General features: G+C 48.5%; 1 protein-coding gene across 1 annotated transcript in view; it reads left to right on the top strand.

Moving 5' to 3' along the window:
• Positions 1 to 22,820, top strand: part of ERI3 (ERI1 exoribonuclease family member 3) — a gene marked incomplete at its 3' end in the record, with an annotated part of 44,847 nt that overhangs the window by 19,844 nt on the left and 2,183 nt on the right. The window contains exons 3-4 of the mRNA XM_010289899.1: positions 1,788 to 1,847; positions 4,049 to 4,140. Of these exons, the coding sequence (XP_010288201.1) occupies positions 1,788 to 1,847; positions 4,049 to 4,140 (152 nt within the window). The remainder of the gene's footprint in view (positions 1 to 1,787; positions 1,848 to 4,048; positions 4,141 to 22,820) is intronic.

Below are 22,820 nucleotides of genomic sequence, written 5' to 3'. Positions count from 1 at the left end.
CAAAAGCTCATCTTTCAGCCACTTCTAGAGGTTTGATTTGAGCTGCCCTCTGAGAGGCAGAGCCAGCACTTTGCAGTAGGTGTGCTGTCCACCTCTGCCAGGCGAATACATGGAGAGAAAGATGGCAACAAAAGCAAAAGACAAGCCAGTGAGCTTTAAAAACTGCTCTAAAGAGCTGTGCATTAATCTCTCAAATCTATTTGCTTCTCAGAGTATGGGAAATCTGTAGGTAGCAGCTGTTACCCAATTAAAATACAGATTAATATGAAAACAGTTTCTGGAATATAAAAGAGTGTCTGTGTCCCTCCACTTCCTTAAAATGCCACCTCATAATGACTTGATGAACTTGAGAAACCCACCTAGAGGAACTCTGCATTCTTAAAATTAAAATACTTTCCCTAAAAGGTATGTATTACCATTCCATGGAAGTCACTATGAGAAAATAATCTTTCCTTTACAGCTTATTCAGTGAGTCAGGTATTTGGAATTCATTAAATGTAATTACAGTTTAATTGGAGTTTAATCTCTTTTTTTTTTTCCTTCTTCTGAGTTCAGTGCTGTAAGCCAAGCAGCGAAAGAAATGAAGAGGTAGAAACCATTGAGCATCTTTCAGTTGCCACACATTTAATAAAGCAGAGCCCTGTGGTTTGTAAGAGGGCTTGTGTTTTACGAGTAGGTTGAGCTGGTCTGCATGGAAGAGTGATGGTGGGGCCGTCAGCACCTCTCCACTGGGTGCTATGGCTTCTGGGGGCTTGGATGTGTGTGCAGGCAGCAGGGCACGCTCCTGGGCTGTGCTTGACCTTTATTTTATGAAAACGTGTGAGATGTGTAGCTTCAGGAAAGTGCCATATGAAGTGAAATCCTGTAATGTGCACTTGTTTTAATAATGGTTTTTTTAATTACTTGGGTGCATTGATGGCAAGCTACTGACCTCCGATATTCAATATGTTAAAAGACAGTTTTGTCAGTTGGATGGCAGACAGAAAAATTATCTATTTTCCATGTGCCTCAAGCTATCCTGGGCAGACACAGGCAGAGAGGCCCATGAGACACCAGCTTTTTATGCATGTGTCCAGCTTTAACAGCCAAGCAGTCTGGGTACAGTCAACAGGAGAACCTGTTGGCAGGACCTGTTCCTAAGGAACCTCCTGAAAAACAGAGTACACCAGGGTTCTGGAAGAAAGTGGTTTTCTTCAGATTTCATTCAGTTGTTTTAAATACGATTCTGAAATGCAGAGGGATGCTGTGATGGACTACGGGAAAGCATGTGTGCTGGCTGCCCAGCGCAGGGGCGGGTGACTGGGTCCGCTCTGGGTCTCACTTCCCAATAATGGTCTATTCTGTTCATCTAACACATCTAGCCCCTCTCCGCCGCAGTAGCAGGGGAATGATCAGAGACCCTGGCAGTTACCACTGCCTGTGTAAGTCAGAGCAGCACAAAAACTGGTGAAATGCATGTTGAAAAAGGACAGCATTCTGGGCATCATGCTGGTACATGATGCGGAGGGCACCACCGCTCCCCAAGTGCATCCTGCCCTGCTGGGAGTTTGCTGTTTTATGGTGTGGGTAGGAGCCTCCCTACATCTCTGTGTTTGGAATGAAGCTGTGCCCTTGCCCATGGCTGGGGAGCTGCCAGGGTCACTCTGCTGTGACTGGCTCCTCAGCAATGTCCATGTGGGTCACAGGAGCATGTTTTGGTTGCAGCGAGATGGACAGGAGAGGAGACCTCTCTAATGATCTTTTGAGTGCTGTTCTGACGCCTGCTTTCTGTTTGTCTCTCGTTTCAGCTGACTGGGATTATTCAAGGCATGGTGGATGGGCAGCCAAGCCTCCAGCAAGTGCTTGAAGTAAGCAGAGTAACCTTTGGTTCCCGAACTCTGACCTCTGGTCCTGTCGTCCCCTCTTCATCTCTTTCCCTGCACCCTCCCCTTGCTGAGAATCGAACCGCGTAATTTGACTATGATTACAGCTTCATTAGAATAACATTTGCTGTCACGTTGGTGACACGCTGCTGAGAGTATTGAACCATTGATCTGTCATCTCCAGCTGTTCATGTCAAGGGTGCTGACAAGATATCCAAACTCCTTCCAGTAGATAGGAGAAGAGGCGATTCTTGCTTGAGCCAGTTTTAAAGCACCAAGACATTGCTCAAGACCACTGCTCTGGGAGCATCTACCTTTGTTTTTTTTCCCCTCCCTCAGCACTTTATTAAATTAATTTTTTCTACCTATTTAAATGCTCAATAATACATGTAGTATAGAAAGAAAATGCCTCTAAAATCTAATCTGGAGGATGTGCAAATGCAGATACAGCTCTAATAATGCCATCTGCTTAATGTTGAATTCCTGCAGCATTTAGGGCTTAATTAGCTTGGAAGTATTTCTCCATCAATAGCTTTTGTTGGTAGTCAAATAGTGAAGGAAACCTCCTCAAGCAGAGCCTGCTCGGGCTGCAGGTTGCTGTTCGATGCATTGTCTCTGTCAGGATTTCCACCACTGTTACCTAATTGTTCCTAATCAGAATAATTGCAACAATTGATTATGTGAGGAAATCAAATTAAAGGCTTTAAAATCCTCCATGGAGACAGCACTTCATGGGCGCTCACATCAGGGAATTTAGAAAGGCTACTGCTGCTGTCCCTCATGCCAGGGAGCCTCGTGCAGGGCTGGCTGGAAGATCCTGGCAGCCCAAGGGAGGCAGAAGTGTGCCTGAGAGGCTGGATGCTGCTTTGGGGAGAGCTTTACTCCAGAGGGATGTTGTACAGTCGGTCACAGAAAGAAGTGCCGTCCTCTGCCAGAAAGGCTGCGGCAGTGACACGAGGCCGAAGATGGTGCTCTGCAAACCCTCAGCTCTCCCTGATGCTCTCCAGAGAGCACGTAGCAGTGGTGTGTGTCCGTAAGCATACGGACGCCTGTGCCTGCTTCCCCAGGAGGGAGAGTCCCTTTTGCCTGGATGGGTGAATATATGCTGCTGGAGTATTACAGAAAATGGTTCATTCTGTTTTTATGGGATCTTCTTAGAATGTGGAAACATTTCTGTAGATTTTTTTTTTTTTGAACTGACAAGGTATTCGTAGAGCAGCATGTTTCTACATTACAATGAGATTTGGGTCAAGCAGCTTCTGGGGCATGCTAGTTTATTCAGGAGTGGAAAGTGTTGGGCGAGGGAAAAGAGGAGGGATTTCTCTTGCTGAAGCACTGGAAATGCTGCTAGTGAGGCTGCATAATAGCAAGTGATTGCCTGTCACCTGCCACCGGAAGATTTTGGGCATGACTTTTGCTAGTTTTAGCTGGACTAAGTGTCTATGCCAGGGTTTTAGTCTAGGTTAGTTCCTCCTGGTTAATCCCCGAGGTGGATGTGCATCCTCCAGATTAATGTGGCCCATTTCTGAAGTGGATCCAGAACATCTGTCCCTGTGGGAAGTTGGTCAGGAACAGTGGATTCACTTTCAATCCACACTGTGCTCTGAACAAGCACCTCAGGACTGCAAGGAGGAAAGAGAGACCCTGCCTGGAGAGAAAGGGGACATGTGGCTTTGCTTGTTACTGCCACACAGTGCCTGTGTGTGCCCAGCCCCCTCTCCCATATCCCCCTGGAGCTGTATGAATTGGAGCACGTGAGAAGTGCTGTAGGTGTGGGACGCTGTCCCAGGGTGCCCATGTCTTCCCCTCACTGGAGGGGACTCAAGTTACACGCACTGCGAGCCTGTTTGGTAGAGGGAAAGGAAAAGTGGAGGAAGAATGCCAGGTAACAGTGCAGTTGTAGCGTCCTGTTAATGCTGCACAACTTCCATCCCTCCACGAGCAGAGCTGCTGTGGTGTCTGATAAGATCATCTCTGCTCTTGTTGCCTGATGTCTCCTATCAGAAATCTTCAAAGGTCCAAACGTGCTGTTGTTGAGATGGCAAGCAAAGAGAGAAGAGAGAGAGGGGAAGGGTGGATAAGATCACAATTTTCTTCTCTCTTGATTGCAAGCAGCTTATCTGAGTTTAACTGTTGTGACTTGGCCTGTGTGCAAAACTCATCCCCTTTTCTTGCCTTCCTTTCAGAGGGTTGACGAGTGGATGGCGAAGGAAGGCCTCTTAGATCCCAGCGTCAAGTCGATTTTTGTGACCTGTGGGGACTGGGATTTGAAAGTGATGTGAGTATGGAAGAGGAGGGAGATTTTTCTGGGTTTTATTGCTCTGTGCTTGCCTGTAGTACGTACATCTTTGTCCTTACAAGCCTCCAACTGTCCCTGGTCTTTGTTTCTTAGGGAAATCGTTGTTTGCCATGCGTAATTGGGAGTGGAGGGTTGTTTAAGAAGACAGGTAGGTGCTGGGCATAGGGCAAGATCACTGCCTAGGCTATTCCCTATAGCGAACGAATCCTTTCAGAACCACAAGAATGGTTTAAACTGGAGCTTTGTGATGTTTTCTCGTTTGTCCAATACAATTGGACATCCCTTTCAAAAGGGATGGATGTTTCTGAACACATACATGGAACTCTTTCTGTACACTCAAATCAAGCAATGGTCCTTACCTGACTTACGCATGCAAGGCTTTCTCTGTCATCTTGGCACACTAACTGTCTGTGAATCACAGAGCAGTCTTTGGAAAGAGAGTACAAGCCAAGTCTGGCACGCTTCATTGGTGTTCTTATTGTTAAGGTCATCTTCATCAGCTGGGCAACTGTATTTAGAGAGTACCAGGTGGGGAGCTGCACTGGCATCTGCAAATGTCAGCGTATGTGCATGTTTTATTATGAAAATAGGTAGACCACCAACCTAAAAATGTTATTTAAAAAAAAGGAGCTAAATGTCTAAGAACAGATTAGTCTAATCTGTAAGGTGTTTGCAGATCTGTGTCATATAGTGCTGAATTCAGTTAGATTCCTGTAATCTTGCTTCAGCTTTTCATTTCCTCAGAGCACTGGGTAAAGACTCTTGTTGTTATCACACCAATAAAACATGGACTTGACACATCCAATGCTAAACTGACATCCACAACTCGTTAGTAGGGTTACTTGGTTTCCCGTGTGACATCGGTTTCCCCAAGTCGGAGGCCTAAATAAACGGCACACAGCCTGGGAGCAATCAGCACCAGCTCTTCCCTGCAGAGTGGTCTTTGTAGAGTGGCAGCTCCTTGCCTCTTCTTGGTGTGATTAGTGAGACATGAGATACGAGGACCAAAGCAGCAGCACAGGCGCTAGTGGAGATGAGAAATTTGCCATGCTCCAGACAGGAGTGTGGTATGCAAGCTTTTGAGTCAAAATCTGGGACTCTGCTGGGGCTGTGTCCAGAGCTGGTATATATTGCCAATTCCTGTGTTGCTGGTTTGAATTAAGAGTGAGGCTTATTTTTCTTTATATATCATGTTTAAAGTTTTATTAGAGACCAGCACAAAGACAGCTGCAGGGATGTGCTAAACTTCTGTTTCTCATCAGTTCTCTTTTCTCAGTTCTTTACTCCTGTATTGCTGTTCTGAGAGTCCAGTTTACTGCTTTTGGTGATGGTTGTAAGGAACAGAGTTATCTGTGCTCAAAGCCCATCTTTCAATCGCTTTCACAGTGGGAAAACAACATTCCTGGAAAATGACATCCTAACTTGGTGTCTGTATGGAGTGGGCAAACTTCTGGATGGTTTGGGGTTTTTTTGCTTCAGAGCTCTATAGTGGGCAAATAGAGGTAAAGATGAGCCCCATTTCTGGTGAGCCATAGGGGGTGTGGGGCGAGCTGGCTCAGCAGGATGTGCAGTTCTGGAGCAGAGATACTGAGTTTGCCATTTGCAGTGGTCTCTGGAATGGATCGTGCCTCACTAGTCAGCTGGAAAAGAAGGCTCCACTCCTGGCCATGAGGTTGCAGCAAGTGGTTCGTTTCTCCCTCTTCCTTTAAAAAATTTTTTTAAACCATTAACTTCAGAATTCAATCCTGAAACGTCTCCAGGGCAAAGCAGAAAATACATTTCATGTTTCCAGCCACATGGATAGCGGGAGTGGGGCTGCAGCCGCTTGGTGAGTAGCGTATTGTGCCGCTCCGTCGCCAATTGGGTGCAGCAGCATGTAGCGTCACATCTGATTAGCACCGTGCCAGTGAATGAGGCTTGAGTGAGAACTCCCTGCCAGCTCTGACTTGTCTCATTTCCCATTACTTTTATCCGTCACCACAAATGCCGAGTCTCCCTCCTGAACTAATTAAGTTTGCGTGTGTTTAGACACATTGCCAAATAGGGTTTAGCAAAGCAGAACTGAGCATCTCTTTTTAAAGAGGGAAGGCAGAGAGCTGAAACAAGGCCGCTCAGGCAGGGAGGTAGAGCCTCAGAGATGTGGAACACCTAGGAGGTATTCTAGGGAATCGCCCCGTGCTTCCCTACAAGACTTGTGGTGTAGCTAGTGCCCTTTGCTACCGTGTAGAGACCACATGCTGAGCACGGAAGGCACTTGGGCAGTGGGAGGGGAGGTGGTCCTGCTTGTCTGCATTTGGAGGAGTATATTGGTGGAAGCATTGCATGGTAGAAACCCCACTGGGTTTCAGGGGAATTCAGGACAATGAGGTGAGTGCAGCGCTTCCTGGCTTAGCGAGTGGTGACTTAGGGCAAGTGCATTCCCAACTGTGCTGCTCCTTTTCTCAGCTTCCTTAGTGATGACAGCTGCTTGCACAGGTGCCCGCAAAGCAAGCTGCGGTGCTCTTACCCGGTGTCTCGTGTGGTTTGGACTTTCTCTCTCTGTTCTCCTTAACTTGGCTATTGATGGGAAACCATGCAGCCTTGTTCCTGGCTTCTGCAGCAATGACCTGGGTATTTAGTTTGTCTTCTGTCTGCATGTGCTGTTGAAGAGGTGAGGCGTGGTATCTTCTGGACAGGCCTATCTACTGTGGGTGTTTCCAGCTGGTGCCACTGGTAGGTGCCAGGGCACTGGGAGGCACAGTGGGGTGAGCAAGCTGGATGGGAGTGGCTGGAACAAAGAGGAGGAATATACAAGCCTGTTGTTGGTGGATGTGGGAACAAGGTGAACAAATAGCCCTGTCAAAGGCAAGAATGGCAATATATCTCAATGTAGTTGCACTCCCATCTCATAAAGAGCACCAGAGGAGTAGCGATTGTCAAGGTGCTGCTCTCTGCTGATGGTGTCTAGCACTATCTGAGCCTGCAAGATTCAGGATGGAAACTCAGCTCCTAAAGGACCTGCAAAGCCTCTGCTTGGCTCAGGGATCTTCAGGCAACGAGGCACTGTGTGGCTACAGACTTGATTTCTCTCGAACATTAGAGCTTTCTTGGAAGATCACAGAGCTATTTGTCTGGCTTCCCTCTGACAAGAGGGAGAACCAGTCACAAGGAGCTGGGTGCTCAGAAGAGGACACCAAGCATCTGGGAAGGGTGTATGGAGGTTCAGCATGAGTCGAGGTCCTTGGCCATGCTGCTGAAGGCTTTGTTGTGGGTGTGGTGCACCATCAGAAGGAGAGTCCCTGTTGGAGGCATTAGGTCACTGCCACTCCTCTCTTGTGCAGGAGGCCTCCAAAATGGAGCACTGATCCTCTACTGGCTGCGCTTGGATCAACCGCCTTTCAGCACCCAGCGCATGTGAACCAGGCTGGAGTCGGGGAGACAGCAGCTCTCCTGCCACCCCTCCCCTTCCTTCTTGTTAAGATGCAATTTCTTTAATGAGGAAAACCTCTTGAGTAGGAACATCACCTTTCTGAAGGCTTGTCCTGACAAGGCAGTTCAAGCCGACAGTCGCATATCAACTTCAGCAAATATCAGTCACTCATTACAGAGACTCTTCTCCCCCACCACCCCCCAGCAACACCCCTCATTCCCAGACAAGGGAATGAATCACGCTTCTGCTCTTGAATACATCATGACAAGTCGTGGTTCTAATGAGAGAGGGCCATTCATTCTGGGTGGAAAGTTCCCTGTGTCGACACAGAAATGTTATTAATTAAAGAGAGCTACCTGAAGCAAAAGATGAAAGGAGCACCAGACCTGCCAAGCTAAAATATGAGTGGGGATACAGCCTCGTTAGGCACATGGTCCTCGGGCCTCCGAGTGCTCAGTGGGAGGATTCCTTTAGCCTGTTGCAAGGAGCTATCCTCCAAGTTTAACAGCTCCAGGGCTGGATTCAGACACCTGGCGTAGTCTGCATTAGTGCTTGGACCTCATCCTGCACCTAGGATGGAACTGTCACTAGTGATTAAGCAAATTGCATTGATGTGGCATTGGGTGGTAAGGGTAACGTGCCTCTGAAGGGCTGAGGGAGCCGCTGACTGCAAGAGACTATTTTAGTGGAAAAGAGGGTACTTGGTGTCTGCCAGGGTTGAGCCCTTGTAATGTAAGCTCTTCAGCGTGGTTTATCTCCTCTGAAATGTCAAATTGCCTCCCTCCATGTATGGAACTGGTTTGCCTGCTCTTAAGCACAATGTGAATTAATCTTGGCGACCGAAGAAGCATTTTTACTGTGTGTTCATAGCTAGGGAGCTGAGATACGGTGAGGTTAAGTGATATGCCTATGGCTGTGCAGGCAGGCAGAGGCAGAGAACAGAGCTGAAGCCACATGTGCTGAATCTGACGTGCACATTAATGTCAAGAACATCAGTTAATCCTTCTCCTTTCAGCTTTGGATCATTCTGCAAACGTATTAAACATATGTAAACATTGCATGTAGGCTTTGGTCTGTATACCTCTGACATGAAGATGCTTGTACTGCACTTACTATGGCTGATCAGAACATCTTAATTTATGTCTTTACAGGAAACTACTGCTCAGAAGTTTTTTATTTTCTTAAATAAGTGTTAAAAGGCAAGTACTCTCTAATATAGTGATAAAACACCATGAAGTGTCTTGAAATGTTTATAGCCCTTGGTGCTCTTCCTAGGTTGCATATTAGTAAATTCTGAGCAGTAAATTATACCATTGCTTAATTTTATCTTACTGTTTTAATTCTTTCTTTGCAAGTTACACAGGCTGGGAGGATGCTTGCCTTCTCAGACCAGCTCTGAGTGTGGCAATGGGTTGGTCTTTCCCGCCGTCTGTCCTGGAGGCTTGATTTCAGATCAGCCGTAGGTCATGAATGAAGAAGAATTGATGGTGCTAGTGTCCCTTGTGCATGCTGTTCTCTATTGCAGGACCAGGAGGAGGTTAGTAGCCTCTGCCTGGGGGAGAAATTGCACACAGCCACTGAATGGAGTGAGTGGGACTGCTTGGGTAGCCGTGGGGAAAGGCAGGAGAAGGTGTAGAGTGGGCTGGTTGGGTGACAGCAGGGCAGGAGGTATGTTCAGAGGATGGCTTTGAGAGTAATGAGAAAGAACTGGTAACAGAAAGATAACATAGTAATCTGTGTTTACAAACACTAAAACAATTCCTTTCCAACTAAGATCTTTAGATTAGCTTGTTGTTGTTGTTATTGCTTTTAGTAGGGATCACTTTGCTGACCAAGCCTATGGTGTATCTTTTCACGTGGTTACACTGGCTGAAGGAAGAGGGTGGTGTGAACTACAGTGCAGGGACAGGACTGAGTATCCAGGGTCAGGAACCTTTCGAGTCAGCTTTGCTGATGGAGTCGTTCATGTAATTACATCCTAAAGTGCTTTGCTGGAGCTAAGCAAGGCAGCCTTGTGAGCATGCTCTTCTCTAGCACTTACAGGGAGTAGCGCTGACCCCATTCACTTCTGTGACCCTGCAGACCCACTTTTGTTTTTAAAGGAAGTGATATCACTTATGCAAAATAAATTTTGGATTTAAGGTTCCCCCTCTGTTTGCTCTTATTTAAAATGAATAGCAGACTTGACTTTTGTTATCCTCCTGCAGTGGTTCCCCTGTCTGTCTCCTGTTCTTGGCTTTGTTTGAAACCCATTGGTTGCATGAGCTTCTGCAAGTTATGTCATCTCAGATGTGTGACTCTGGGAATGCCTTTGCGTTAAGCATGAAATCTTTGCATAGGGATCATCATGCAATGGACTATCACCTTAGGTCTGCTACTTGTCTGGCGTGTCATAGCAAAGACATTTGTCATAGTCAGGGCTGTAGTGGCCTCAGATTTATTGAGCTGCGATGCCCAGTGCACTCTGGGGAGCACGAACTCTGCTGCCTGGGAGTTAGGACCAAAGAAGTTGGAAACAGCGTGAAAGATGGTGGAGAAACTTGGAATAAATTTACAGGGTGGGGGGGAATGAGACAGGCATTGCATCAAGTACTTTATTTCCAGCACTGAACTGCTGGGATGGGGTAATGAATGGCGAAGGCGGATTTTCCATCCCTGGGTAACTTCAGTCGAGCTGCGTTTGGAAGCAATCACACTGAACTGAATGCAAGCCATTGGTCTCGGTATCATCTGCTCATACAGAAAGGAACCATAATTCCCTCTGCAGCAGGAACTGCTAAGGTGAATTCTCTGTCCAGTGTTATAATGAATTCAGGCAAAACAGTTTCAAAATCAATAGATCTATAATGGATATTTGGTAAAAAGCACACCCTGGGCTCGCTCTGTATGAGAGACCCCTCTAATAGCAACTCAGCATCGTGGTTATCCTGTGCTCTGGGGAACTGAGAAGCTGGTTGGCTTGGGGACTGCAGAAGACAAACCACTGGAGGGCTGTTTCCCATCTGAATTTTGTTGTCTGCGGCATGTGTGAAAATAAGATTAGCTGCACAAAGTGTGAATTTTCTTTATTACTTCAAAAAACTTAATTTTTCTAGCGTTAAACAGCTGTAGTGTTTCATGCTGGGGCTAAAATGTCATCTGTCTCCCTTTGGATCTCAGCTGACTTCCAAGCAGAGGCAAAGCAGGTGTGTGTTGGTCCCAGTGCTGCCCTCCCAGTGGCTTGGCTGGGAGTGATGCTCTCATGGCTTCTCTGCTTAGAGAGCTCTGCTTGAAAAATCCTGCCAGCCTGGGAGCGGTATCCTTCCCCTTTCACTTGTTTCATTCAAGCCTTGTGTAAGTCGGTAGCTTTCTTGAAAGCATTTTATTTTGTTTGCATGTTTGTTTCCTGTTGGGAGCCATTTTCCTAGATGGGTTCAGTCCCTTTCCTTCTGAAGCTCCTGGCTGGCAAAGACCTACTGGGCCATCTTGAGGTCGTCCCTGGTATTTTCCCTCCAGCATATTCTCATGCGCCTTGTCCAGCAACTCTGTATCCTGAGGAGTGGATGTCTGGTGCAGGACTCTAGGGAGGCACTGGAGCTGCAGACTAACTTTTTGAGCTGAGACTGTTCCACGTTGGAGTCACCTTTTTCGGTGTGTTTGGCCAGGGTGCTGCTGCCAGCCTGGCACCCTGAAGATGGTGTCTCGTGCTCAGAAATTGCTGTGGACTAGGTGTTAGCAATGACATGAGGCATGTGGAGGTGGTACTAGAAGAAAGAGCAGAATATAGCAGTTTGGGGGAAGAAGACTGAGGAAGCAGTGCGATGTGCTGGCGGGGCCGTGTGCGGGAAGCTCGTACTGCCCAGGACTTCCTTCGTCCTGCTTTGGTCCCACCAGCTTTGTTGCCTCTCTTTGAGCAGGGCTTTCTGCTCTCCTTTGCCCAGTATCTACGCTCTGGGACACCATTTTCCTTCCGTAGGTGCCTTCTGACCACCTCTAATTTTTCTGCTTCAGGTTTTTCCATCTGGGTAGTGAGCCAGGTCTTGGTGCTGACCATCGGCCAGTGTGCCGGAGGTGCCTGGGCACCGGCCGAGTTCAGCTCCTTGTCCTTCCCTGGAGTCACGTGTGTCCCCTGCAAACCAGGCGGAGGGAGGAGGCTGGTGGGAGGTTGCCAAGACCTCTTCTCCGACTCGCTATGCTCCCAGCTCTGAAGAGAACTGTTACATTTTATGGACCATTTAGCTTCCCAATGGTGATCCTAATTCTTCACAGCATGTATGTGCCATTTCTTGGTTATTAAAAGGACCCCTGAAAAGGAGCTGCCCTCCGAGTCAGTGCTCTTCGATGCAGTTAATTGCAGGAGGGTTTTGCTTAGACTGTGAGGCTTAATGTTTCCAAACTCTCCCTGTGCTAGGAGGGTGAATTAATACCCAGGTCTCCCCACGGCTGCAGGGACTAAGGCCTGTGTGCCGTCAGTAAGCGTGCTGGGGAAGAGCGCTTCTGCTGGGAGTAATTCAAACTTTGAATTGCTCTGGAGGAAATCCATTTGCTTTCTGCATAGAGATCAGGAGCACTTTAAGGGCTGGCTGGCCGGGTGTCTCAATCGCTCATCTCTATATCCTTATATTCTGTGACAATTCAGGTGCCAAAATAGCTTCTATTCCTTCGGGGCCCAAGCAAGCTCCATGCTTACTGAGAAAGGAGTGATTACCTTGGCCTGACAAGTCAGCCAAAGGATAGATGGCTGTGGTTGCACAGCAGGTGTGGGATGGATGGATGGGAGTGGTTCAGCGGGAGGTTCTTGTCAAGTCACTGCACTGTGTATGAGAAAACAGAGATGGCAAGCCATTAGACTCTGTATTTCAGGTGTGAGGAAGCTGCCGAGGTCCTCTGGCATTGCAAAATGCCAAGGGAAATGTTACTGCCATGCAGAGCACAGCAGTGTGTCGGAATTAATGAGACTGGCATAGGGAGAGCGCACGTGGCCAGTCTGGAGGGTTAATGTGTGTGAGGGTGATAGGCAGGGTTTTGTCATCAGGGTTGCCGTGCTTGGGGAGTGTGGTCTAATGGCAAGACCACATGAAAAGAAATTGGAGCTTGAAAGGATAGCACTAAAAGTCATCAATTGCCAAAGTTTTTTTGTGTTTGCTGCAGGCATGAAGCAAATCGCTGGCTTAAGGGGCTCTAAGCACCTGGGTCTTGCAACTGGATTTACAGGTAAGGTGAAATTAGGAGAGAGCTAAGTAATTAATTCCTCTTGCTGAGACCAGGATGGGAGATGATTCTGACTTGCCACTTCTCCTTAGAAGTTTCTTCAGAAGCTGGTAAGGACTCTGGTTGTGAAACCTGGGAAGCAAAGAGGATCCCTGGGTGCCTGACAATTCCTTTTCTCTGCTGGTTCTTTCTCGCAGGCAGCCTCGGGCTGCCTGTCTCTTTGTTAAGAGAGTGACAGCAATGTGACACCGTGAAAATAATTACTAACAAATCACGGTGGTGACTGCAAACAGCTCGCTGTCTTCAGAGGCATGTCAGGGAGCATTAGAGCAGGGCCATGGGAGCGGCAGAGCGGCTAGGGGCTCTTTCTCTGCGCTAGGCTGAGGGAAGATCTTCGGAGACCTTTGGTGCCCGCCACCCCCACATCATTCCCTTCTTGTTGGCTTTTTCTTTCTTTCCTCCCTTCCCTGCCTTTGCCATCAATAATTAAGCCCATTAATTGCACAGTGAGTTCAGGAAAGCTGTGAATGGTAAGACTGCGCTTCTGCCTTCCCTGGATTCAGCAAGCAGCCACAGAGCAGCGGAGGAATTTCTGGAGGGGTATCGTGAGCAGAAGCACATCTGAGCTCTGTTTCCTATCTTACAGCCCTTGTGTGCTGCCCTGGGCAGTAATGTTTATTAGCAGTATGCTTGTAGGAATTCATGGGCTGCTGGTACAGTTGGAGAATGGCCCGTGTCCTTGTCCTTGGGAGCCTCCAGTCTCAGTGAATCTGAAAGTAGGTTTGTATTTGTACAGAGCATCATGGCAAACGTGCAGTCAACTGGCATCTCCAGCAAAAAAAATGGGCAGAGGAACTAGAGACCTTTCCAGGGTGCAGCAGGGACAGTGCCAGTCAGTGTGGCTGAAGCTGCAGGTGAAGATGATCCTTCAGAGAATAAACAGTAGATGGGTCACAGGTGAAGAAGGTGGTTGGTACCAAATGGAGCAGCTGGGGGAGTCTGTGCAGGGATGAGGCTGCTGTGGCTGTGCTGGAGCAGGGGCCCTTCTGCAGAGCTACATGGACAGAGTCCAAGGGAAAGCTCTCTATAAAGCCTCCTATTATACTGCTATAAAGCTTCCTCCAAAGGGAGGGTCTAGCAGAGGCACTGATAGGAAACTGGAAAGCAGCTGCTGGCTGAAGTGTCCTTCAGCAGCATTGATATTCAAACCCCTGGGCAACCTTTGAGAGGGGAGCCTGCAGCCTCCCCTCCTTGTTCTTGGTGGTATTTCATCCTCCTGTTTGAAAATGGGCCGTGCCATTTGGCAGCTACCCATGCAGAGGAGAGCCCTGCAAAGGAAAGCAGAAGGTGTGGGTGAGAGCCTGCTCCCAGGTGCCTGCTCCATTGAGCAGCCCTCTTTCCCATTCCCCTAGTTACTCAAGTGATTTTCCCAACTGTCACATCTGTAAATAATGTTGCTGGCCTATCTAGCTAGATGCAGAGTGGCGATGGAGGGGGGAGGGCTGGCGCTGAGGGTGGCTGTAACAGCCCCTCTCTCCAACTCATACAATATTTATGCAGGGTTGGGAGTCGGCGGCACTGACCTCCAGGTCGTGCTGTTAAACAGCTCCCGCAGCCCCTGCATCCTAATTGCTGCACTTGTCCTTTGCTCTGGAGGATTCGCTGCTCCTTCTCTCCAGCGAAGCAAATACTAATGGCAGCTTGTGCTTGGAGGTGGGGAGTGGTCTCTTCCCCACAAGGAAAAGACAAACTTGTTTCCCCTCGTGCAGATGTAATTTGCAGCTGCACAGAAACCTGTGCTCAGACCTTGTTACGCGACGTGCCAGGCTCCTGCTGCTGCCAGCCTGGAGACTGTGCCAAGAGCCCATAGAGCTGTTGTGTGTGTGATTTTGGGTTGTGTATCATCAGAGGGAACAGAGAGGGGTTTTACTCTATCCCACTGGCTTGTTGCAGGATTTCTGTCTTCCCCTTAGTGGCGAGAGGGAAGGAGAGGCAATCACAGAAGTCACTTGAGAGAGTAGATCTGGATGATGTGGTACCAGAAAAGGGCAGAGACAGTGCCAGGAAAGGAGAGCAGTTCAAACAGCTTCACAAGACAGAATGACATATTTTCTTCTAGATAAATGATACGCTTCAGTGAGTGGGAAGAGAGGTGATACAGAAGGCTGGAGACCCTCTGTGTGGGTGAGGGGCTCCTGTACCCCTTGCAAGCAGTACAGCCGCGGCTGGAGGTGGAGAGGTTTTTTGCCTGGCTGGCAGGGGCTGGCAGCTGATTCTGGTGGTTCAAGAAAGCCCAAAAGATAAAGCTCCTTGATTGCTAGAGCTGCCATGGCTTTTCCTCCATGCTGTTTGGCTGGGGTCTGTCCTCCTTGGGGCTTCACATTAGGTGTCTGCGAGTCCAGTGAGCCATGAGCCGACTGGCCACCCTTATCCTGCCTTCCTGAGTTGGCAGGTCCCCTTTGTGACTGGAAAAGTGCTGTTTAGACTGGAGACTAATGGCCTTTAAGTGGCATGATTGTATTACGTTAAGCGTCTATAGGCTTTACCATTAGGCACTAAGCAGTTTATGACTCATAGCAGAGCATCCCTTGTCCTGAAGAGTTTATACGCTAAATGGTCTGGACAGGCAAGGCATGGAGGAGGCAAGGTTTCCTCCTGCCTGTCACACAGCAGGTCTAAGGAAGGACTGGGACAGGACAAGTCTTCTCAGTCCTAGAGCAATGCCTTACTCTAGGTCTTGCATGCTCCGGTTTGCTGGCAAGAAATATGTCTGCAGTGGCAATTGTGCAGTGGGAGGAGAAGCACATTTAATTTTAGCTTAGTTCTTGTGCATGTTTTGGTTTTGAGGGGGCTTAGACACGATGCGTTGGGGGTGCATCCGTTGCATCAGATACACTCCCCTGCTTGGTACGTAATTACAGTACACAGCAGGAGTCTGAACATTCATTCTTAAAACAGCTAGTATGCAGAGGACCAGGCGATTACTAAATTAGTGTCTGTATGAAAGACTTCATAAGAGACCATATAGACGGAGAAAGGACATGCTCTGTGTAATCAGGCTCTGCTGCAGCATGAATCACAGAATAAAGACAGATCTGTAATCCAGCCCCCTGCTCAAGGCTGAACTAACTTCAAACTTAGATCAAGTTGTTCAGGGTCTTCTCCGGATGAGTATGAATTTCTTCAGGGGCAGAGATTCCCTCAACAGTCTGTTCCAGTGCTTTATTACCTGCACACTGATGAGTTTTTCCTATGATAAATTGGAAGTTCACCTGCTGCAGCCTGCGGTCATGATGGGTGACTTTAACTGAGAGCATGCCTGTGTGGTACATGTGTACACAGGATCCAATTTTGTATACTACTATTCATAAGGTGCTGTATGGTGTTGTATTTAGTAAGCAGACAGACTGTTCCAAGCCAGCTTGTGTGTAGAAATCTGTTTTTAAAGGGGTTTTCACAGCCAGGTTCCCAAGGCTGGTGGGGCAACCTCGACCTTGAAGACTTTCCAGTTTCTCTTTCCTTGGGACAATGTGATGCATTTCTGATGTCAAAGGGAAGTCCACTCAGTCATCCTCCCTGTCTGGAAGGGCTGCTGAGAGCATTTGCTCTATCCCTTCGTGGATCTGGAGGACTCAGTATGGAGGAGTACAAGGAGGAGTACAAAGCTTCTGCCTGCTGCACCTCCTAACCTCAGCCAAACCGTGGAAGCAGCAAGCTCTGGTTTCTTACATGGTAATTAAGTAGTTATTTAAAAATAAAAAGGCTCAATTCTGATCCTGCTGTCACTGGCTGCTTACTAACTCCAGGTAGAATTACTCCAGATTTACTCCAATGTGGATCGCAGCAGAATCAGGCCCAATAAATAGAGCCATGAATCATTTTAAGAGACGCTGTTAAGCAGTAGCACGTAGATTTATTGTAGCATCATGTGTGTGCAATTGTTGATGAACATCTTCTGTTGGAGGCTGAATACCTGCTGTGTTACTGCCTTGTTTTTAATGTTGAGATAGCATCTCTGCCAGCATCTAGCTGACGCACAGACAGATAGCCATAAAAGGGCCAGATCTCGCATGGTGTTAAATGCCTTCATGTTTCATTAAGGTTGATGGCAGTGGAAGGCACACAGTGCTTTGCAGGACGAGCGAGTCACGATGAGCCACTTGCCCTGTGTGCTTTTTGGGGCAGAATTATTTTCCTACTATATACATTGCTCTGGTTGCAGTTTGGGGTAACAGTCTTTTCCATTTGCAGGCCAGCTGCTTGGAAAGCCTGGATGTTGAGATTGTCACAAATTTCTTAGTGCCCAGCAAAAATTTAGAGAAGAAAGATCTGGCTGTTTGCATATCATGGGTGCTGGGTATTCAGACATTTCAGCTAGTGCTGCTGTGAGTCCCAAGGCTTGCAGCTTACCTTTTCAACTCCTTAGGCAGGAATATGCCTGGTAGACAGAGAAAGCAGTGCTGTCCAGAATGGGCATCACAGAAATGAAAAGGAGGGTCTGAAAGTGCCAGGTATTAGCCTCACTGCTTAGCCTGGGTTTTTTGGCCTCGTTACACTAATCCAATTAAAGATTGATGGAAAAAGATAACACACACTCCGGTGAATGAGTTTGTGTGGCAACTGCTTTCCATGTGGGGCAGCTGGAGTGGCATCTTGTGCATCACCACACCTCCCCGGGCCCTGCAGACCCACTGGTGCCTCCACATGCTGTGGTGTGTGCTCATCTCCTGTATCGTGTCTCTCTTATTACTAATGGAGCAATGGATGCATTTTAGCTGCTGGTCAGCCCTCATTAATATCCAGAGATGACAGGTTGACATTTGTAAAGAAGACTTGCATTGACCTTCATGTTGTGCATCGGTGCGGTTGCCATGCGGTGCCCTGTGCTGGGTGCTTCTTCCTGCCCTGCCTCGGGAATGCATTTGTGTTAGCAAAGGGACAGGCTGCTCTGTAACCCTTTGCTGCTGCCGGGAGCGCAGGCAGTGTGGCTGGATGTCTCCGCATCCCTCTGCCCATCCCAAGGACCGTTCCCTGTAAAGCTTCTATTCATCCCAGTGGACCAGACTGGGGAGTGTTGGGGTTGCACTTGTGGCTCCTTGTGGAGATTGTTATTTAGGTATTGGGACCTTAATGGAAGACAGCTTCATGCCAACAGCGATATCCCATCTGCTTCCTTTTCCTGGTTGCTGTTTGGGGATGCAGCAGAAGAAAAGGCTGCGCTGCCCAGCCATGCTGAGTACTGTCAGTCGCTTGTCTCTCCCCCGACCCACCCGATCCCGGCTTGAGGACTGCTGCAGCCCACTCGGCAATGACATTTATTAACAGAGGGGGCTTTGAAAAAAGGCAGGCTGTTCCTGCAAAGGCTCCTTGCTGTAACTCCGTCTCCTCCTCTTGCCAGCCCGTCTGAGGCAATGGCTGCTGGTGTTGAAATTCATTAGTGTTTCCTGACAGGCGATGGAGGCTTACTCTGTCTGTTCCCACTTCCCTGCTCTCATGTCCCTGCTTCACGCATGCTGATATTTAAAGCTGATGTGCAGCTCGTAGGTTTGTTGTACTGTGACAAGTTTGGGGGTGGTTGAGAGAACTGAGAGGGTGGAAGGAAGGCAAAGAAGGAGGAAGATAGGACCTGTCTCAGGGTTTCTGTGAAAGCCCAGGGCTTTTCAGCCCCTCTCCAAAGCTGTCGTTCGACAGCTACCGCTTGTGAATTTTAAGTACAGCCATGCTGGGGTGGTTTGGCCTGCAGTAACAGGGGACAAGAGAGGGACGTCTTCATGGGTGTGCCCTGTGAGAGTGGGATGCAGTTGCCCAGCAAGGACTCATCCTGTGGGAAGCAAGGGCAGGTGGGTTCCTCTGTCTCCTTGGCAGGTCTGTGGGGCTGAGGAGCGTGAGTGGTGTCCTGGCTTAACTCCAGCCGGCAGCTAAGCCCCACACAGCCGCGCACTCATTCCTCCCCTGGTGGGATGGGGGAGAGAATTGGAATGGTAAAAGTGAGGAAACTTGTGGGTTGAGATAAAGCAGTTTGATAAGTGAAGCAAAAGCCATACATGCAAGCAAAGCGAAACAAGGAATTCATTCACTACTTCCCTCAGCAGGCAGGGGCTCAGCCATCTCCAGGAAAGCCAGGCTCCGTCACGCCTAATGGTTACTTGGGAAGACAAAATGCCATAACTCTGAACATCCCCCACTTCCTCCTCCTTCCCCCAGCTTTATACGCTGAGCATGCCGTCATACGGTATGGAATATCCCTTTGTCAGCTGTCCCGGCTGTGTCCCCTCCCAAGTTCATGTGCACCTGCAGCCTCCTCGCTGGTGGGGGGTTGTGAGAAGCAGAAAAGGCCTTGACTCTGTGTAAGCACTGCTCAGCAATGGCGAAACACCCCTGAATTCTCAACACTGTTTTCAGCATAAATCCAAAACACAGCCTCATACTAGCTTCTATGAAGAAAATTAACTCTATCCCACCCACAAGCAGCACAGTGGGGTGCCAGAGGTCTGGCAGGGTGTTCTTTGCTCTATCCTTCACTTTGGACAGGAGTGTGAGGGGAGACTGGCTCTGCTCTTGCCTCTTTGCACCAAGTGGCACAAGTGACTCTAGTGCTGTGGAGGAGACATCTACCTGCCGAAGCCTTGGGTTAGGCAGGAAATCTGCTCCAGTCTAACTTGAATTATTGGGATGGGGTAGTTGGGGTTTGGGTTTTTTTTTGGAGATGTGGGTCAGCATGCTTCAATTTCCGCAGGCTGCAGCGTGCCTTGGGCTGTGCTGTGTGCACAGGATACTCCACTCGTGTGTGGGTGCTGTGGCATTATGTTGTCAGAGCCCTCCCAACCTGGCACAGGGTGTTTTGGCAAAGCCTGGCCAGGCTTTCTGTGCCTCTGGGGCATGTTCCTGCAGCCTCAGCGCTTTGGAGCAGGGTCTCAGCCCTTTGCGTCCCCAGGCCATTGAACCCTGCTGGCTGGGACTTGCTGTTTTAACCAAGTTTGGATCAACTTCAGGCTGCCTCTTTGAGAGGGTGTGGCTTTACCGAAACTGTTTTAAATTCCTAGCTTGGCTCCAGCTCATGTGAGGTTCCATGTAGACAGATGTGGCTTTGCCTGTCGTGGTGCTGTTTCTCTGCTAAAACAGCTCAGGTGCCTTAGCACAGGGCGTTATTCCCTCGCTAGCTTTCTCTGTTAGGAGAGGGTACCCAAGCTTTCCCCTTGGCCTGGCGGACATCCCACCCTACATCAAAACAGAGCAGCACCTCTGCACCGCATGGTCCAGAGCCATATCTTGTTTGACAGCTCCTCTCTTTGGCTGTCACCTTGTTGCTGTTGTGTGCTGCAGCATCCAAGCAGCTTCCTTCAGGCTTTCCAGCTCTCCTTCAGTGAAGGATTTCCAGGGCGGGAGCCTGCCTGCCCTCTCCTTTGCTGCCTGGTGCAGTGGGGTTGGCCGGGACACAATTAAAACGTTCTGCATCTCTTACAACTCAAGGTCTTCAGGGCATGGATTTTTTTGGAGGGCTGAGACCAGGTGTATAAAAACCAAGATTTAATGTCCCTTTATCTTTCCCATAGAGGGACTTGTTCTTTTAACTGGCTCAATATCAATACGCCCAGTGTGTAGAGAGTGGCCCAATTTCTTTGTCTCCTGACATCCTGAACCCAGAAGCAGATGGACGTTAACCAGCTCTGATTAGTTGGGAGAATCGAGCATTAATTTTTTATACGCCAGGACCACCTGAGTGACGGAAATCAATTACGGCTGCCCCTCCCCCTTCCATATTAATGTGGTGGCTCCGAGCAGAGATGGAGGAACCTGTTGAAATGAGAAACCCCTATTTCTTAGTTTGACCCCCTAGATAATTAGGGTTAAATTGATATGCTATCGCACTGGTGACACATTTTATCTGCCTCTGTTTGTACAAGAGGATACAATAGTGGAGGAAGGACCAATTTGTGCCCTGCTTTAGCTAACCAGACCGAGATAAAAGGTGTCACTAGTACGATAACGTTCTTGCCTCATGCTCCTTTATTGTTGCTCAATTTGCCTTTTTTTTTTTTAATCCTGTTCTTTTTCTTTCAATACCCTTGGTCATATTTTAACTCCATGCCATCGCATAATGACGCCTTGCTAAATGTGTGTAGAGATAGGCAACTCTGGCTGACAGCCTTCCCTGATAACCGAATTCCAGCCCATCCATCACTAGGCTGCTCCCCTTAACTTAAGGAAAGTGATAACTAAAGCAAGGCCGTTTATCACCGCTGAGCTGTGCGCTTCTTGCCGCCTTGGAGAGAGCCAGCTTCAAAGGGAGAAATGCAGCCATGTCACCTCGCCTCCCATTTGCATCCTGTTCATCTCCAGGCTCCATTTACCCTGCAGAGTGGAGGAGCAGGGCTGGGTGGAAATCAGAGCACTCTTGAAAACGGTGCAGAGCTGCCACTGCTGACCACAGTCCCAAGGAGGACTCAGACTTGCTTGGTTGGCAGAGGAGAGTGTGCTACCTGCTGTCACTTGTTCTGTCCCAAGAGGACCTGTGTTTCAGGAGCGGGCAGAAGTTGTGTGCTCACATCTCTGCTCCTTCTCTGGAGGACAGACTTTACCAGAGCTGCATCAGAGGCTGGAAAATCCCACAGCCATTTTCAAGTTTCTATCAAGTGCAGTCATACCTGAAGCCACGGTGTTTGGCTGACAGGGTGGTTTTGAGAGCCAGCTTCCTTCCCAAGGAGTGAGAGCTTCAGTGTTTGGGGAGACAGCGAGGCCTCATCCAAAAGCTGGAAGGATCATGGGATATTGAATGCGGTGAAATGTGCCATCATTTCTCTTCTCCTTTGCCTGAGGGAGGGCCAAATCCTGAACTCTTAGCTTACGCAAAGCTGCCCCAGTGAGCAAGGTTGACTCTTGCAAGAGCAAGAAGCCATACTGAGCATATGTAAAGAAGCCGTAAAGAGCACATCTGCCAAATGAGCTGCTCAAGTGAATGGTGGCCCTGTTAAATGGAAATACTTCCTTACAGGCCCTGGCACATCGATTCTCCAGGAGAGCCACAGATGTGCCTTGTTCACTCCAACCTGGAGAAGATGATGAAGAAACTCCTGCCTGGTCACCAGGCTGAGGAGTGGGTGGACCACTGCAGGTGACAAGCTCAGAGCTGGGGGAAGGACATTGCAGAGGTGTTTTCCTTCCTGTAGCTACCTGGGGACCTACTATCTGCGCAGTGAGAGCCCCTGGTTCCCTGTGCTGGCAGCAGTGTGTACCCAGGCTAGACCAGACCCATACAGCAATCCTTCTCTAAAGGCAGGCGCATTGGGTGGCTGTATCCCTGCCGGCCTGGAGCCACCAGGCCTACATCTTGCAGCTCGGGGAGTAGACTGATGCTTTGGTCCACGCTGCTGACAGCCCGCCCAGGTTATAGCATGAGCATAGGTCTTCTAGTGCTTGAAAAACTTGGTGAAGTCTCTCTGGTTCTAACGTGAAATGAGGGGAGCACAAGTGCGGAGGGGGAGGGGGAATGTCCTTAGGTCACACGGCTTCACAGGCAGTTTCTGGGGTTGTTACTTGTTTGCAAAAATGGGTCATTTATTTAGTTGACATATTTATTTGGAGCATTTATTTTCTCCAATTAAAGACCCACTGTCCAGTGCCCAGGGCGTACTGCCATCAGTCTCAGGGTGGAAGCAGAACCAGACTGTCCAGTTTGCTGGGCCTTTTGATCCCACAGGGATGGAAATGCTTTAGATGTCATTCATTGCACTGGGTGGTTAGCTGTCAATTCCTGTGGCTAACAAGAACAACGCTGTACTCACTTCTTCTGGGCCCCGGCCAAGTGTTAGGTGAATTGATAGTTATCCCTCTAACTGGAGCTGGGCTGAGACCTGTATTAATGAAAACCTCTTGGGTTGGGAGGAGAAGAACAGCTTTTAGTAACGTATCTTTTGCTAACTGCTGTCATCATCCTCTCTAGCTAAATGGGAGCAGTCTTAAGAGAGGTTGAGCTGATCACATGTCTATATTTAGACCGGTCATTTGTTTTAAATGGTTCCTTTTCTTGTAATCTTTTTTTATTTGGGCAGCAGTAGAAAGT

Source organism: Phaethon lepturus, unplaced genomic scaffold (genome assembly GCF_000687285.1).
Source record: "Phaethon lepturus isolate BGI_N335 unplaced genomic scaffold, ASM68728v1 scaffold7066, whole genome shotgun sequence".
NCBI classification, from domain to species: domain Eukaryota; kingdom Metazoa; phylum Chordata; class Aves; order Phaethontiformes; family Phaethontidae; genus Phaethon; species Phaethon lepturus.
This window is presented reverse-complemented; position numbering and strand designations above follow the sequence as displayed.